General features: G+C 36.3%; 2 protein-coding genes and 1 long non-coding RNA gene across 6 annotated transcripts; 2 read left to right on the top strand and 1 right to left on the bottom strand.

Moving 5' to 3' along the window:
* The first annotated feature begins 50 nt into the window (after nucleotides 1-50).
* Nucleotides 51-3299, top strand: LOC110848366 (DNA polymerase delta catalytic subunit). The gene is made up of 9 exons (XM_022095568.2): nucleotides 51-199; nucleotides 268-717; nucleotides 811-1233; nucleotides 1315-1481; nucleotides 1542-1781; nucleotides 1845-2020; nucleotides 2089-2201; nucleotides 2287-2758; nucleotides 2849-3299. The coding sequence occupies exons 2-9, from the start codon at nucleotides 320-322 to the stop codon at nucleotides 3047-3049; spliced, it is 2190 nt and encodes a 729-aa protein (XP_021951260.1). The 5' UTR covers nucleotides 51-199; nucleotides 268-319; the 3' UTR covers nucleotides 3050-3299.
* A 165-nt stretch (nucleotides 3300-3464) lies between these two features.
* Nucleotides 3465-9669, top strand: LOC110848164 (SEC14-like protein 3). 4 transcript variants are annotated; one of them, XM_035850640.1, is made up of 9 exons: nucleotides 3465-3731; nucleotides 3806-4090; nucleotides 4268-4635; nucleotides 4697-6725; nucleotides 6811-6886; nucleotides 7754-8273; nucleotides 8352-8545; nucleotides 8614-8772; nucleotides 8842-9669. In XM_035850640.1, the coding sequence occupies exons 6-9, from the start codon at nucleotides 7780-7782 to the stop codon at nucleotides 9270-9272; spliced, it is 1278 nt and encodes a 425-aa protein (XP_035706533.1). In that variant the 5' UTR covers nucleotides 3465-3731; nucleotides 3806-4090; nucleotides 4268-4635; nucleotides 4697-6725; nucleotides 6811-6886; nucleotides 7754-7779; the 3' UTR covers nucleotides 9273-9669. The 4 variants fall into 4 exon arrangements, with proteins under 4 accessions (XP_035706533.1, XP_021950997.1, XP_021950995.1 ...); XM_022095305.2 differs by having other exon boundaries at nucleotides 3806-4129; XM_022095306.2 differs by lacking the exons at nucleotides 3465-3731; nucleotides 3806-4090; nucleotides 4268-4635; nucleotides 4697-6725; nucleotides 6811-6886 and adding an exon at nucleotides 7342-7491 and having other exon boundaries at nucleotides 8842-9667.
* A 2385-nt stretch (nucleotides 9670-12054) lies between these two features.
* On the bottom strand, nucleotides 12055-12441 carry LOC118435216. The gene is made up of 2 exons (XR_004834614.1): nucleotides 12331-12441; nucleotides 12055-12269 (listed from the first exon to the last, which is right to left on the bottom strand). It is a non-coding gene; the product is annotated as an uncharacterized LOC118435216 (long non-coding RNA).
* Nucleotides 12442-12512: the final 71 nt, after the last annotated feature.

Below are 12512 nucleotides of genomic sequence, written 5' to 3'. Positions count from 1 at the left end.
TACGAATGATCTTGAGATCAACAAAAACAACGTTTAGAGTATTTCCTAGTTTATCTTAAATTAGTTAGTTAATTATCATGAATTTTACAATTTATTAAAATAGCTTTAGTAATAATAATCATGTGTTTCAAACTCACAATACACAATATATAATAATAATACACAAAAGTTAATTAAAATTTAAATCGCAATGTAAAAGGTAAATAAGTTTGTGTAGTTAGTTTAGAAAATTGCAATTTCTAATTATTTGTAAATTAATTTCTTTAGAATCGCCATGTTCTGGTAACTTAAAACAAGATCCAACCTCGACAAGGGTAGGATGGAGGTTCATAACCTGTCAATTGACGATAATGAAGCTGACACGTCTGGGGACGATTTTGACGACGAAGAACATGATTTGCTATTTGAAGCTTTCTTGAAGGAGGGTAACGAGAACGCACCAACCACGTCAGCGTCCCTTAGACCTGAGAAGGGCGTAAATTCAGCAACGACGACAATCTTCACAACTCCGAAAGACTTTCAACGTAAATTCTGCGCGTGGGAGAGACCTTCAGTCCCACTGGATACCTTTTTCTACTCATCATCTGTGCTGCAAGAACAGCCAGATCCGTTCCAGTTCTTTGTACTGGACGCCGTGTCAACCGTCAGTTCTGTTAAACATCCTATGATAAAGTTGGACTCATCTGTGCAGCAATTTCCTCTCCATAATGTGATGCGGTATGAATGAACAATACACAATAACACGATAAAGAAATGCACATGTTTAAAGTTTAATCAATGCCTGATCTTGTCTATTTATTCGTTGTGTAGACTATTTGGAGTGACGACCAAACCGAAAACTCTGGAATTATCTCATAACGATGATGAATGTGCAGAGTTTGACAAAACCAGCAGTATTTCAGTTTGTTGTAACGTCCATGGATTCTTGCCATATTTTTACATTCTTCCCATATCTACGACATTGGACGACGTAAACGAGGAAGAATATTGGAGGTCGGAGACGGAGAAGAAAGAATTTGAACAGTTGTTGAACGAAAAAATTAGGAACATTATTCTAGACGACATTTCTTGTATTGAGTACCACGATTTTGTATCAGAGTGCGGAAAATGTGTGGCACGCGTTGAAACGGTGACGGCTTCCGAAGAGGATGGAATTTATCATTTTTTCGAAAGCAAACTCCATGGAACAAAAGGAAATACGATACTATTGAAAGTTTACTGCTCACTGCCACGGTACGTGCAGAATAATAAAATTTGCATATGTAAACTGGTATAACTTTATACTTGATTGGTTAAAATAATTTTATTTTATAGATTTATTTGGCCTACAAATTCTACCGATTTGATACAAATGAGATTCAAAGACTGGAAATTCCAATACTTTGAAACAAATATAAACAACACTATTAGATTTTTGACGGACAGAAACATGACGGGGTCTTCGTGGTACGAATTAAAGGGAGCCCAATATTTTGTGAGAAGTATGAGATCATCGCAATGACTGTGCTACAGCAATATTTATGTAATGTCGTTTATTTCAGATTGTGTTGAATCCCCTCTGAAGGAGAGCTATTCACAGATTGAAATTGACGTTCATTATGACAACATTTTTCAACTTGAAGATTTTCATTCAAGATACAAGTTTAACCCAGCCGTGCGAGTATTATCTTTTGACATTGAAGTGATGACCTCGTCTAACGAAGATGCTTCACCTTCGTACAGTGGGAGTAGACAAGTTATCCAAATTGGTGCTGTATTAGGGAATTATTATGCTGGAGCAGGTACACATTAATATAAAAATCATTCTAGCGATGAAATGAAGAAATACAAATAACAACTTACAGATGCCAAAGATTGCATTATTGGAAAAGCAGTATTTGTCCTTGGGACTTGTGACGATATTCCAGATGCTCAAGTTGTTCAGTTTTATGTTAAAGAAGAACCTGAAGCAACGGGGGAGAAGTACTTGGAGGACGCGGAAGATATGCTACTGGGTGCATGGAGAGACTTTATTGTGCATGTATGGCAAATGTACCTCAAATTTTTCATAATTGAACCCCTAAATAAATTACCAACCTTATTTTACAGATGGACCCAGACATTATTACTGGATATAATATCAAGAAATTTGACTTTCCATATCTATTTGATAGAGCATTTGGGTTGGAAGGATTTGGTTATAATGCGTCCGCGGTGCTTCCGTAAGTTTCTCTAATTCTGATTTAGATTGACCTAAAGGCTAAGGTAATAAATATGTACTAATTTGATTACTCTCTTTGACCTTAGGTTCATGGGGCGTTTGAAGAAAATAAAATCGCAAATGCGAAATGTGCAAAGCGAGCTAAAGAAAGTTCACCAGTACGACGATAAGTATATAAGCATTCAAGGACGCATTGTTTTCGACCTATATCCAATAGTTGCCCGACATGATAAGTTGCACTATGGTCGAGGTTATTATAAACTTGCTAGCGTAGCGAAGCGTTACCTGAACAAGAAGGAGGAGAAACAGGACGTTCATTACACAGAGATTGAGAGCTTACAACATGGGACTTCCGCGACGAGAAATCGTATGGCTCGTTATTGTCTGCAAGATTCCATGATTCCGTACCTCCTTCTCTTCGAACCTGTGCCCTGTCGTCGCGAATCTGTCCGATATCTGGACCACTATTTTGCAAAGTCCCGTGATGGTGGTGCTCCCGTGAGATATCTGTTAAATAAGTCACTGCCGTATAATGAATACTTCAAGCAAATTCGTGTAGTAAGTGAACTTTGTTTCCAATAATCATCATGCAGAATTTTATACTGTAGTATAATGCTAAATGAATAATCAATTGTCTTATTCTATTAGCAAAAGAATCCAGGACGAGCGAAATATATACCGGAAACGCCAAGTCCAACAAAACCACTTTCACGGCTTCGAAGAAACATGAGTATGAGTCCTGGGAGTCCTAATTGCAAATATTACAATATGTCGACGCCACCCAGAAATCGAAACCAGTCACCAGTTGCAGTTGGGCGAAACCCAAGCAAAATACTCTTTGCAGATTAAAAATCTACAAATCTCATTATATAATTTATCATGACCACATCGTCTTATGACTGAAAACACAAAGTGATATCTTAATTGTTGATAACATATATATAGATAGAATTTTTATTATATTAAGTGTTTCACTTATTAACAGATGAATCTATGTAGAATAATATTCATTTACAGAACTTATACTATTTCCCGGTTGTTATTTATATAAATAGCTTTGAATTGTAACTTCAAATAAATTAATTGTGTAGTAAATGAGGATAATGTGGTTATTTTCGATCATTCATATTTGCATGGACGTGAAGGTGGTTGTAGAGAAAGGTGAGATGAGATTTTCATGGTGTTTCTCCATCAAGCACGACAAAGACAAAGATTTACCTACCACGTCTGACGTCACACGTGATATTTATTTGGTAGGCAAACACACGCAGGCAGGCAGACGACAAAAAAACAGCAAACTGAAAAAAATGATAAATTATTAAACGTAATTAATTAATTAGTCATTAGTAGAAATTCCTTTTTTCGCGATGTGGTAGAAATTGTATCATCGCTTTTCTCCTTTTATTTCGTAGTTGGGTTTTGATTTTTCATTTTAATTATTTGAATTTGATAAATTTGATAAATTTGATTGCTGAAAATAACAAAACTAAACTTGCCATTTGCCAATTCTTGGTTTTTGAAGTTTGATCAGGTATTACAAGTTCATAGCAAACGAGGAATTGAGAAAACTGTTTCTTATTCTTTTAAAATTTTAAATATTTCTAGGTTTGGTGTAAATTACAGCGTGTAATCAAAAATACAGCAAAATGTTGTCACCAAAACCAAACAAAGTCCCAGATGTTCGTCGAACCAGTAGCAGCAGCAGGGGAAAGAACGATGGTCGGAGAAATCGTAGCAGTGACCGCAGTCTTGATTCTAACCGTGGTCGTAGAAATCAAATAAGATCTCCACCTTCGCAATTACAGCGCAACCGGCCTGCAACTGTCCCATTCCATTCATCGACGAAATTAAAACGTCAACCGTTTCCAGCACTGAGGCGATTGAGCGGTGGTAATTCTACACCTGTGCAAAATCGGCGACAGGATTCGGGTTCGTCGTCAGCATCTTCTACTATGTTGATGTCGACAAGTGCTGCAGCATCTGCCGCTTTTGCACCACTACTGTCGAAATATGGTTCCCCAGGGCTCTTACCAACACCAACTGAGGTTCCTTGTATTACAATTACAGGAAGTGAGACGAAAACTGAGAAGGGTGGAATTTGGAAAAGACTTGGCGAAAGGCCCCGCCTTGGTTCAGATAGCAGCACTTCACCCACTTCTCCAAAAGATGTGAATGGGCATAACAGCAAGTTTTTAGAGTTTCGACAAAAATGGGAAGCAAATGTGACCAAGGAAAAGAATATGCCATCATCACGGCCTTCAGCAGTCGTGGCAGCAAAAGATAAGGTGGCGGAGAAGGTCTTGCGAGCAGGATCGGGGGGAACGGGATCGAAAATCCAGACATCAACCACAGCAACATGTTCAAAGGAAAAAGTAAAGACGGGTCAATTTGAGGATCCGATCAAGGTGGAAATTAAGCAAGTTTCTCGAATTTCGGTTAGTTATTTTGTATCTCAATCTATATGAACGTTGCCGTTAATAATTTTCATGTTTACAGGTGTCGACTCGGGAGTCATATCCACCAGTTTCAAGAGTTGCAAGGAGCAGGGTCGTAAACGAAACTTTTTTGAAACCTGAACGGAAACTATCACTACCTTTTCCTCCACACGTTGTGCCATTATCATGGAAGAAGAGTGTACAAAACCACACTGCAACTTCTAATAAGCCTCGCAACCCCATACAGAATGTTCCTTCACCACCTGTCCTAAACTTTACTACTTACAGTAACAACTCTACAGACCAGTACACGTCACTGGGTGCCTTTCCGATGACCTACCCTTTTGGCCATTCTGCTATTCAACCGCTAGAAAAATTAGCTTGGGATGCGAAAAAGCAATCGCAGTCTAGCTTTGGATGGTACAATCCAACGTCTTCGTTGCTGAATCCGATCCTTCCTGTGCTTCCACGACTGAAGAAACCGGATAACCTAAAAATTGTGGATGAACCATCTCTTCTTACTGTTGGAGATCTTACACCACACAAGATTGAAGATAATAGTGATAGCTTCTCGCTGACTTCACTAAGGTACATTTCAAACTCGACAATTGTCGAAGGAATTCTGTCCGATGATTCTGAAAATGAAGATGCATTTTTATGATTTTCAGCAATGTTCAATATTCTTAACTTTTACAGTTTCACGACATGTATTATGTATGTATTCAGAGAGGAGTAATCTTTATTTGTTAATTAATACTTCATTTATTATTAAGTAGCTGCATAATATTAATATTAGAGTTTGTTTAGTGAACGCCTGCCTCCTTCTTCTTCCTTCAACAACTACTTAGGTCTTGGCTTTGAGTTTCACATAGAGAAGTTTCAAGTTTAAATTTGTTCAATCTATTAGTTTATGTTGCTCTTATATAAGTCACTAATTTCTAATTTGTCATACATTTCTATTTATCCACCGTAGGAGAGAAATTATTTCAAGTAAGAGGTTTAGTTTTGATGACTCATACATCACGTACATAGGTCCGGTTTCAGCAGTGGCTCTTTGTTGGTCGACATTATGATTCACAAGTTTTTGAGTTTAGCAAAAAATAGCCTCGTGCTATGCAAGCTAAAGTTTTCTAACAGGTGGTAATTATATTAGGCAACATGTGATGTGGTGCATGTTTAGCCAACCACCTTACATTTAAGTAATTTAAGTTTCATTTAGACTTTTTTGTCCTTGGCTTTGAATTTAAATTCAGGATGCTGTGTAGTGTATTTATAGGAACATTTTATCTGCATGATGATTTAGTGGAATGACATGCAGAATAGATGATCATCATTATTCACTATTATTCGCTTTGTTGCGTTCATCTCTCTGTCCAGTATTATTATTACACATATTCAACTCTGCCAGTAACCAACAATCTGATGAAATACATAAATTGACAGTGCAGCTTTCCTCCCCGTAATTTTCCCAGAGGTAGTAAAAAATTAATGCCCACATACTTTTAAGGTCATCGGGCAGAACTCTATGCCAAGGTTGCCAACTGAATACGTGTTATTCAGCTCTATGTTATAAAGTTACATAAAGTTACTTTTACTCAACTGACATGAAGAGGCTGTTAGTTTATGGTATGTGGAAGTTGTTGAAAAGTTGAGAAAAATTGTAGCACTTGTCCAGTAATATACCATCCTTCCAATTTAACTGTTCATAAATTTTGGACTTTTATTCAGATAAGAATAAGTTTATTTTAAGTGATAAATGCTTGGTTATGTATTTAGCTTAATCAGACTGTGTTAAGTTGATCCTTGTTCTTGTTTAAAATAAATTGTCTTGCAGTCAATGCATCCTTGTTAAAAATGAAGTAATAAAAACAACCGTCAACACGGTTATTGTGTCGAATTTTAAGAAAAAAAGATACGCAGTTATCAAACTAACTTGTGGTCAAAGTCTTCCCATTATATTTCTCCAAGAGTGCTAAAGTGTGACGTTCTTACTTTATTAAATCACTAATTAAGGAAATAAATTCATACAAAACTGACATTAAGAGGATACCGCTCTCTCGATACTGGATTCATAAAAACAACAACAATCTGTAAGTTCATGTCTTAATATTGTACACATGATCATAAAGCATTGCCATTCAGACATCCTGTTAAACTCTGTTAATATTTATCTAGGGTCAAAGCTTCATAAAGCACCAGCAGCATTTTCTCTAGTGCACAATTCATACCCCACTTCAACAACAGTAAATAAGTAAGTGCATGTCAAATAATGAATCATATTCGTTTACAGATTCTGTCTGTTTGATATTGATGCTTGTATTTTAATTGTCCATTTTTTTACTGGATTTATATATCGTTCCTATTTGTGTAGGTATGTATCCTGTGATTTGATGAATATGTTATGATGACCTCTGGGATAGGGCTGTTTTTGTTGATGAAATTGCGCTGTGAATGGGACATGTGCGTCATCACCGCATGAAATTTTCTATTGCATTGCATCTTCTCTATCTTTTCGACGAACCAGTTCGTGAGTGGGTGAATCACTGCAAAGTGAAGCGGTCTGCGGTGGTACGGTCTGGTACAGCGCATCTACACATGCATGTAAATACATCTTCTGTACAATAATTGTGCACATGGAGTAGTGTTTTTGTTAAATAATTATACATACGTGTCAGACTTGCTGAACAAAACATTGCGAAAGCGATATATAGCTGTAGTCAGTTGCATTTTGCATAGTTGGAAACCAACAACAGGCGTCAAAATACATGCCTAAGTACGCAAATAATTGAGTAAACTTTGTGCACTTGGAATTGGAACTTTGGAATTTTTACTTACATTGATTTAGCGTAGTTTTTGGTGAGTACTCTTTTGTCCTGTATGCATTCATTTGGATGTACGAAAATGTATAGCACTTGAAACGTTGAGTTTGGTATTGATTTTCGAGTAACAAGTGTCGAGTTGAGCTGAGGCGATCCGGTTATGTGTACATACTACATTTTCACTTCTATTTATACATCTACCATCATGAAACACATGGTGAAAGTGTGAAGCATTTATCTCCATGCATTCGCGTATTTGCAATCATTTCATAATCCTAACCCGTCTTGTGAACTTTCAGATAAAGATTTAAAAACCGAACACATTATGGACGCCAGAAGAACCTCCACGCTACCGGCATCAGACGACTACTCGGACGTGGAAAAACAGAAACTTGCAGAATTTCGAAAAAAGGTTGACTATATTTTGGAAACAGAAGACCAAAAGGACGACTCATTCCTTATTCGATGGCTGAGAGCTAGAAATTTAGACGTGACCAAGGCTGAAGAAATGTTGAGATTTTCAATGAAGTGGCGCAAGGAAAATGACGTTGACACCATTTTGGAAAGACATGAAATGCCAGAAGATTTACGGTCCATGGCTCCAATTGCATATTGTGGGGTCTCAAAGGAAGGTTATGCCGTTTTTGTCGTTCCGTTTGGAAGACATGACGCGAGATATGGTATTGAAAAGTACGGAATGGAAGCAATGGAACGCTATCAAACGATGAATATGGAGGCGGTTACAAAATTATTGCACGACGAGGGCATAAAACACGGAAGGAAAGTTACACAAATGATTGAAATTGCGGATTGTGAAGGGTTAGTTAAATATCAAGATTCGTTATGTAAGATAAAAAATGTTCATCTAAAATACGTATGAATTATTATTTTTGACAGGTATTCATATCGACAAATGTCAAATAGACTATGTCGTGAATTTATGACAAAAATGCAGCACCAAATGGACCTGCACTATCCGGAATTTCTTCGATATGCAATGATAGTTAATGCTCCAAAAATCTTTGTCACGCTTTTCAACATGTTCAAACCACTCATCCCCAAAAACACATTGGAGAAGATCGAGATTTTTGGTAAATTGTTGCTGCAATGTTATTGTCTTCTGCCCTCTACTTAACTCTTTCAATACAATTTACTTCAGGACCTGACCCTGAAAAGTGGAAGGCTGTCGTCCGACAAAAGTTTCCTGTAGAAAATATTCCCGCTCACTGGGGTGGAACACTGGAAGGTGTGGACGAGTATTGTTCTGGGCACGAGATGTGGATGCAGGGACCTAAAGATATGAGAGCAGTTATGCGAGGTAACTAATAATTAGTAATTTTAGAGTTACATCACTTAAATATTATCTAAATCTCATAATTTGGCACAGGTCTCACCGAAGCAGACGCCGACTTTCACAAAACCATCGTTAACGCAAGGGACAAGTTTGTGAAAACAGTTGAAGTTACCGAGAAAAGTACAATTCTAGAGTGGAAATTCAAGACGGACAATCACGACATTGCATTTCAACTCAACGTTGCTCCTGATAATAATTCTAATAACAAAATCAATAATAATATTGCAAATGGAAAGAGTAAAGATCTTGATACAATTGACATCGTCCCGTACGCCCGAGTTGACGCTCACAATCAAGTACAGGAAGGATCCCACTGTTGCGAACTCACTGGAACGTATTCCTTCATTTTTGACAACTCGTTCAGTATGATGAAAACAAAGACTTTGCTCTATCAAGTTAACGCTGTTGATCCCGACCATCAAGATCATCCCGAAAAGTTTGAAGATTGTCCCGAAATATTATAACGAGATTATGCCCGAAATTATACAATATCTATTTTGTCACATTTCTATACACACAAATTTTAAAACTTTTACCATGTTTTAGCTAGAAGTTCAGGTTCAGGGTATCACCTTTCACTTTAAGATTTTAACAAAATCTATTCTTTTGATTGATGAACCGGCATGATGTAATTCCTACGGTTAAATGTGTCATGTTCTTAATTCCTTTATAATTATTGAGCATATTATTATAGATTAATAAAGGAAACGTTGCTCAACCAAATCGGCACGACTGGAAGAAGAATATCACATAAAACAATGAACAACATAGCAATTAAAATCTAATAAGCAACAACAAAACAATAGCTTCAAATTGGCAGAATAAATATGAATACTCACAGACCTTCATTTAATCCGTATACATACATAACTCCTCTTCTACCTTATTTTATTATCAGTCCTCGGAGCCATGTATTTATTATTAATCTGCGCTGCTGTACAGTCTCTCGGGCTATTTGTTACGTAACGTAAGCAGTAAGATTTCACGAATTATGAATCTCATCCACCACAATCCGACAATCTACGTATTGACCAACTTGCATTGTTCTAATCTTATTTGTGTAACCAATTACGTAGCTACCTCGTCGTATGTGGTGATTAATAACATTAATTACAGAATCAATATTCAATACTTCAATTATAATGTGATGTCTAATACGCAAGCGACCAATAATGTTCACCATGCAGGATTCAGATTCTGCATGGTGATGAACATGGTGATTTCCTGTGTATAACTATGAAAAGATAATATGCTTCGAATTAATCGACCACGAACCGTCGTTACATTTTCCAAGACAAATCTTTTCTCATCTCGAAAAAGAGTGAGCAAGAATTATTGGACTCGAATCCATAAAACAATGAAGAACAATCAGCTCATTTATTCAAAAGTGAAGGAAGATGCTCATTGCATTGCACACACTTGATGGTAATAATTTTTGTCTCCATTGTTCCCAGAGGAGGATGGATGATTCAACGGATATCGTATTACTCGACTCAATATTAAAAAGTACTCGTATGCATGTCATTAATAATCCGTTGAAATTTTCCAAATTTGTCGTATTACAAGTGGAAATTGCCTCCTCTTAATCAAATACTTTACGTAATGAAATTGAACAGTGTCGTTTTATTGGAGAGGCAAATTTTTTATGTTAACTTTCTAAATCAATCATGAAGAAATAAATTCGATAGTGATTTAAATTGATAAACTTTTACTTGCAAAATTGGATAAATTTGCCAAACTAAATGTCACACATTGCTTGACATACTTTACTCTATTTGTGAAAATATAATGTGCTTATTTGCTTATTTTTTTTAGTACGGACAAAAACTATAAAAAGACCCCTGACGAAAATGAGACTATTTTTCAACCCTACTATTTACTTATTAACGACGAACAAAACCTTGCCTAGTATTATCTGATCCTCTGTCATCTTCCGTATTACATATCCAACTGCTAACAACAAATACATTTGTATGAAAAAAAGTAGATAAAGCATCTCAAAAATACAACAAGAAGAGGTCGTCTCCTATTTATTATTGCTGGACTGGACTAAATAACTTTAACCCTTTTTTACACCTGGGTAAAAATATGAAAGCAACGATACGAAGGCAACAGGCAAGGTCACACCCATTGTGTGAGAACTCGTCGAAATTATGTAGTGCCTTTTTACTGTAATTATTGTCTTTCCTGTTGCATTTCATTACGTAGTATGTACTCGTCTCATGTTCAGTAGGGGCCACCGTGGAAGAAGAAGGGTAATGGATTTTGTTTATGCATTTTCTTGTTCATTACTTAACAAAATTGGTGAGTGTGAGACTTTTGTTCTTTTCTGCTAGCTGGCTGGCTTGGTGAACGTCTTCATCTCACATTTACTTTCAAGCCCTTTTAAGTACCAAACTGCTACCGTGTTACATAGCAATGTGTGACATTGCCATTACCATCACTCATTATTCTTCATAATATTGATGAGGTTGCTATATTTTTAATGGTGTAACACGTGGAGGCAAATTCATTCATGGTGACTGGCTGAATATGAATGTGGAAATTGCAAAAGTAGTAGAAATTGCATTGTTTGTATGTATGTACCATCTTCTCCTCTCTTGAAAAACTGGCTAGATCAGTCAGTGTGTGAAGGTTAATAAGTAAAAGGATAGAAAAAAGTTTAGCCCTAAAAATAAAACTGCATTTAAATTTGCAAAAATATTGATTGCTTTATATTGTGTAGTTTCGTGTCCTTGTCGGCTTGTTAAATTATCCACTGTTCTAAAAGATGCGATAATAGGGTCCCCCGGTAGTAGTGAAAATTGCCATATTATTAAGATTCGCATAAATAATTTATTGTAACGACTTATGCAAGACGACGACGACGCCGCAAATAAATTGATGAAGTCTTCGCACTTTTTTCTCCTAATTATCCGAGTTGACACTTGCATGACAAACCTTTCTTATGAATTTCGCTCCGCTTAATAATGACGCAAGATTGTTACAATTAAGATAATTGGAGACGATGGATTAAATAAGTAAAAGGCAGACATAATTCGTTACTGAATGAAGGAATGCATACAAAATTTGTGGCATTATTCTCATTCATGAGAATTCTGAAACGGCGGTGTCTCATATTTACCTCTAATTATATCAATTCCTAATTTAAATAAAAGAAATATAACGATTTAATTACCTGATTAAATACCTTGTTAGAAACTGGAGGACTGAAAATGAGTGCGAAAAAGTTGACATTGAATACAATTGTGTATACCTACATCGCCTAACATGTTTATTTAGCATTCTAGAATTCTACATTTTTACACGAATCGCGATAATAAATAACAATAAACAATTTTAATTAAGACAACACAACTAATAATCTCATTTAATATCGCTGGTTGCTTATCATCCTCTCCTCAATAGCAATGCCATACTCTGACATTTAATAGTTGCATTTAATCTTATGCCAGGCCAGTCTGTAAGAAATGCATAAAATCCTTTCAGTTCATCTCTCAATATTATTACTTACTTACTTACTACGAGTGCAACTATCCCGTCCGTCCATTTGCCCAGTGCAGTGCAGTTAAGGTAAAAATAATGGAAGAGTTAAGTGTAACGTGTATAATAAAATAACATGCAGCAGAACAACTTCAAACTTATACGACGACGACGGTATAAAGTTCCTTTCGATTTCTTGTAGAACTTTTGCTTTCCACAAA

The sequence above is a fragment of the Folsomia candida genome, unplaced genomic scaffold (genome assembly GCF_002217175.1).
Source record: "Folsomia candida strain VU population unplaced genomic scaffold, ASM221717v1 Fcan01_Sc004, whole genome shotgun sequence".
NCBI lineage: Eukaryota > Metazoa > Arthropoda > Collembola > Entomobryomorpha > Isotomidae > Folsomia > Folsomia candida.
Note: the sequence above shows the minus strand (reverse complement) of the source record. Positions and strands in the feature narration are given on the sequence as shown.

Excerpts from the sequence above, each read along its gene's own strand:
- LOC110848366 (XM_022095568.2), top strand. The coding sequence starts at position 320 with ATGGAGGTTCATAACCTGTCAATTGACGATAATGAAGCTGACACGTCT. Across the intron at positions 1,782-1,844 it reads GAATTATTATGCTGGAGCAG|ATGCCAAAGATTGCATTATT; the intron begins GTACACATTAAT and ends AACAACTTACAG. Across the intron at positions 2,202-2,286 it reads AATGCGTCCGCGGTGCTTCC|GTTCATGGGGCGTTTGAAGA; the intron begins GTAAGTTTCTCT and ends CTTTGACCTTAG.
- LOC110848164 (XM_022095303.2), top strand. The coding sequence starts at position 3,847 with ATGTTGTCACCAAAACCAAACAAAGTCCCAGATGTTCGTCGAACCAGT. Across the intron at positions 4,636-4,696 it reads AGCAAGTTTCTCGAATTTCG|GTGTCGACTCGGGAGTCATA; the intron begins GTTAGTTATTTT and ends TCATGTTTACAG.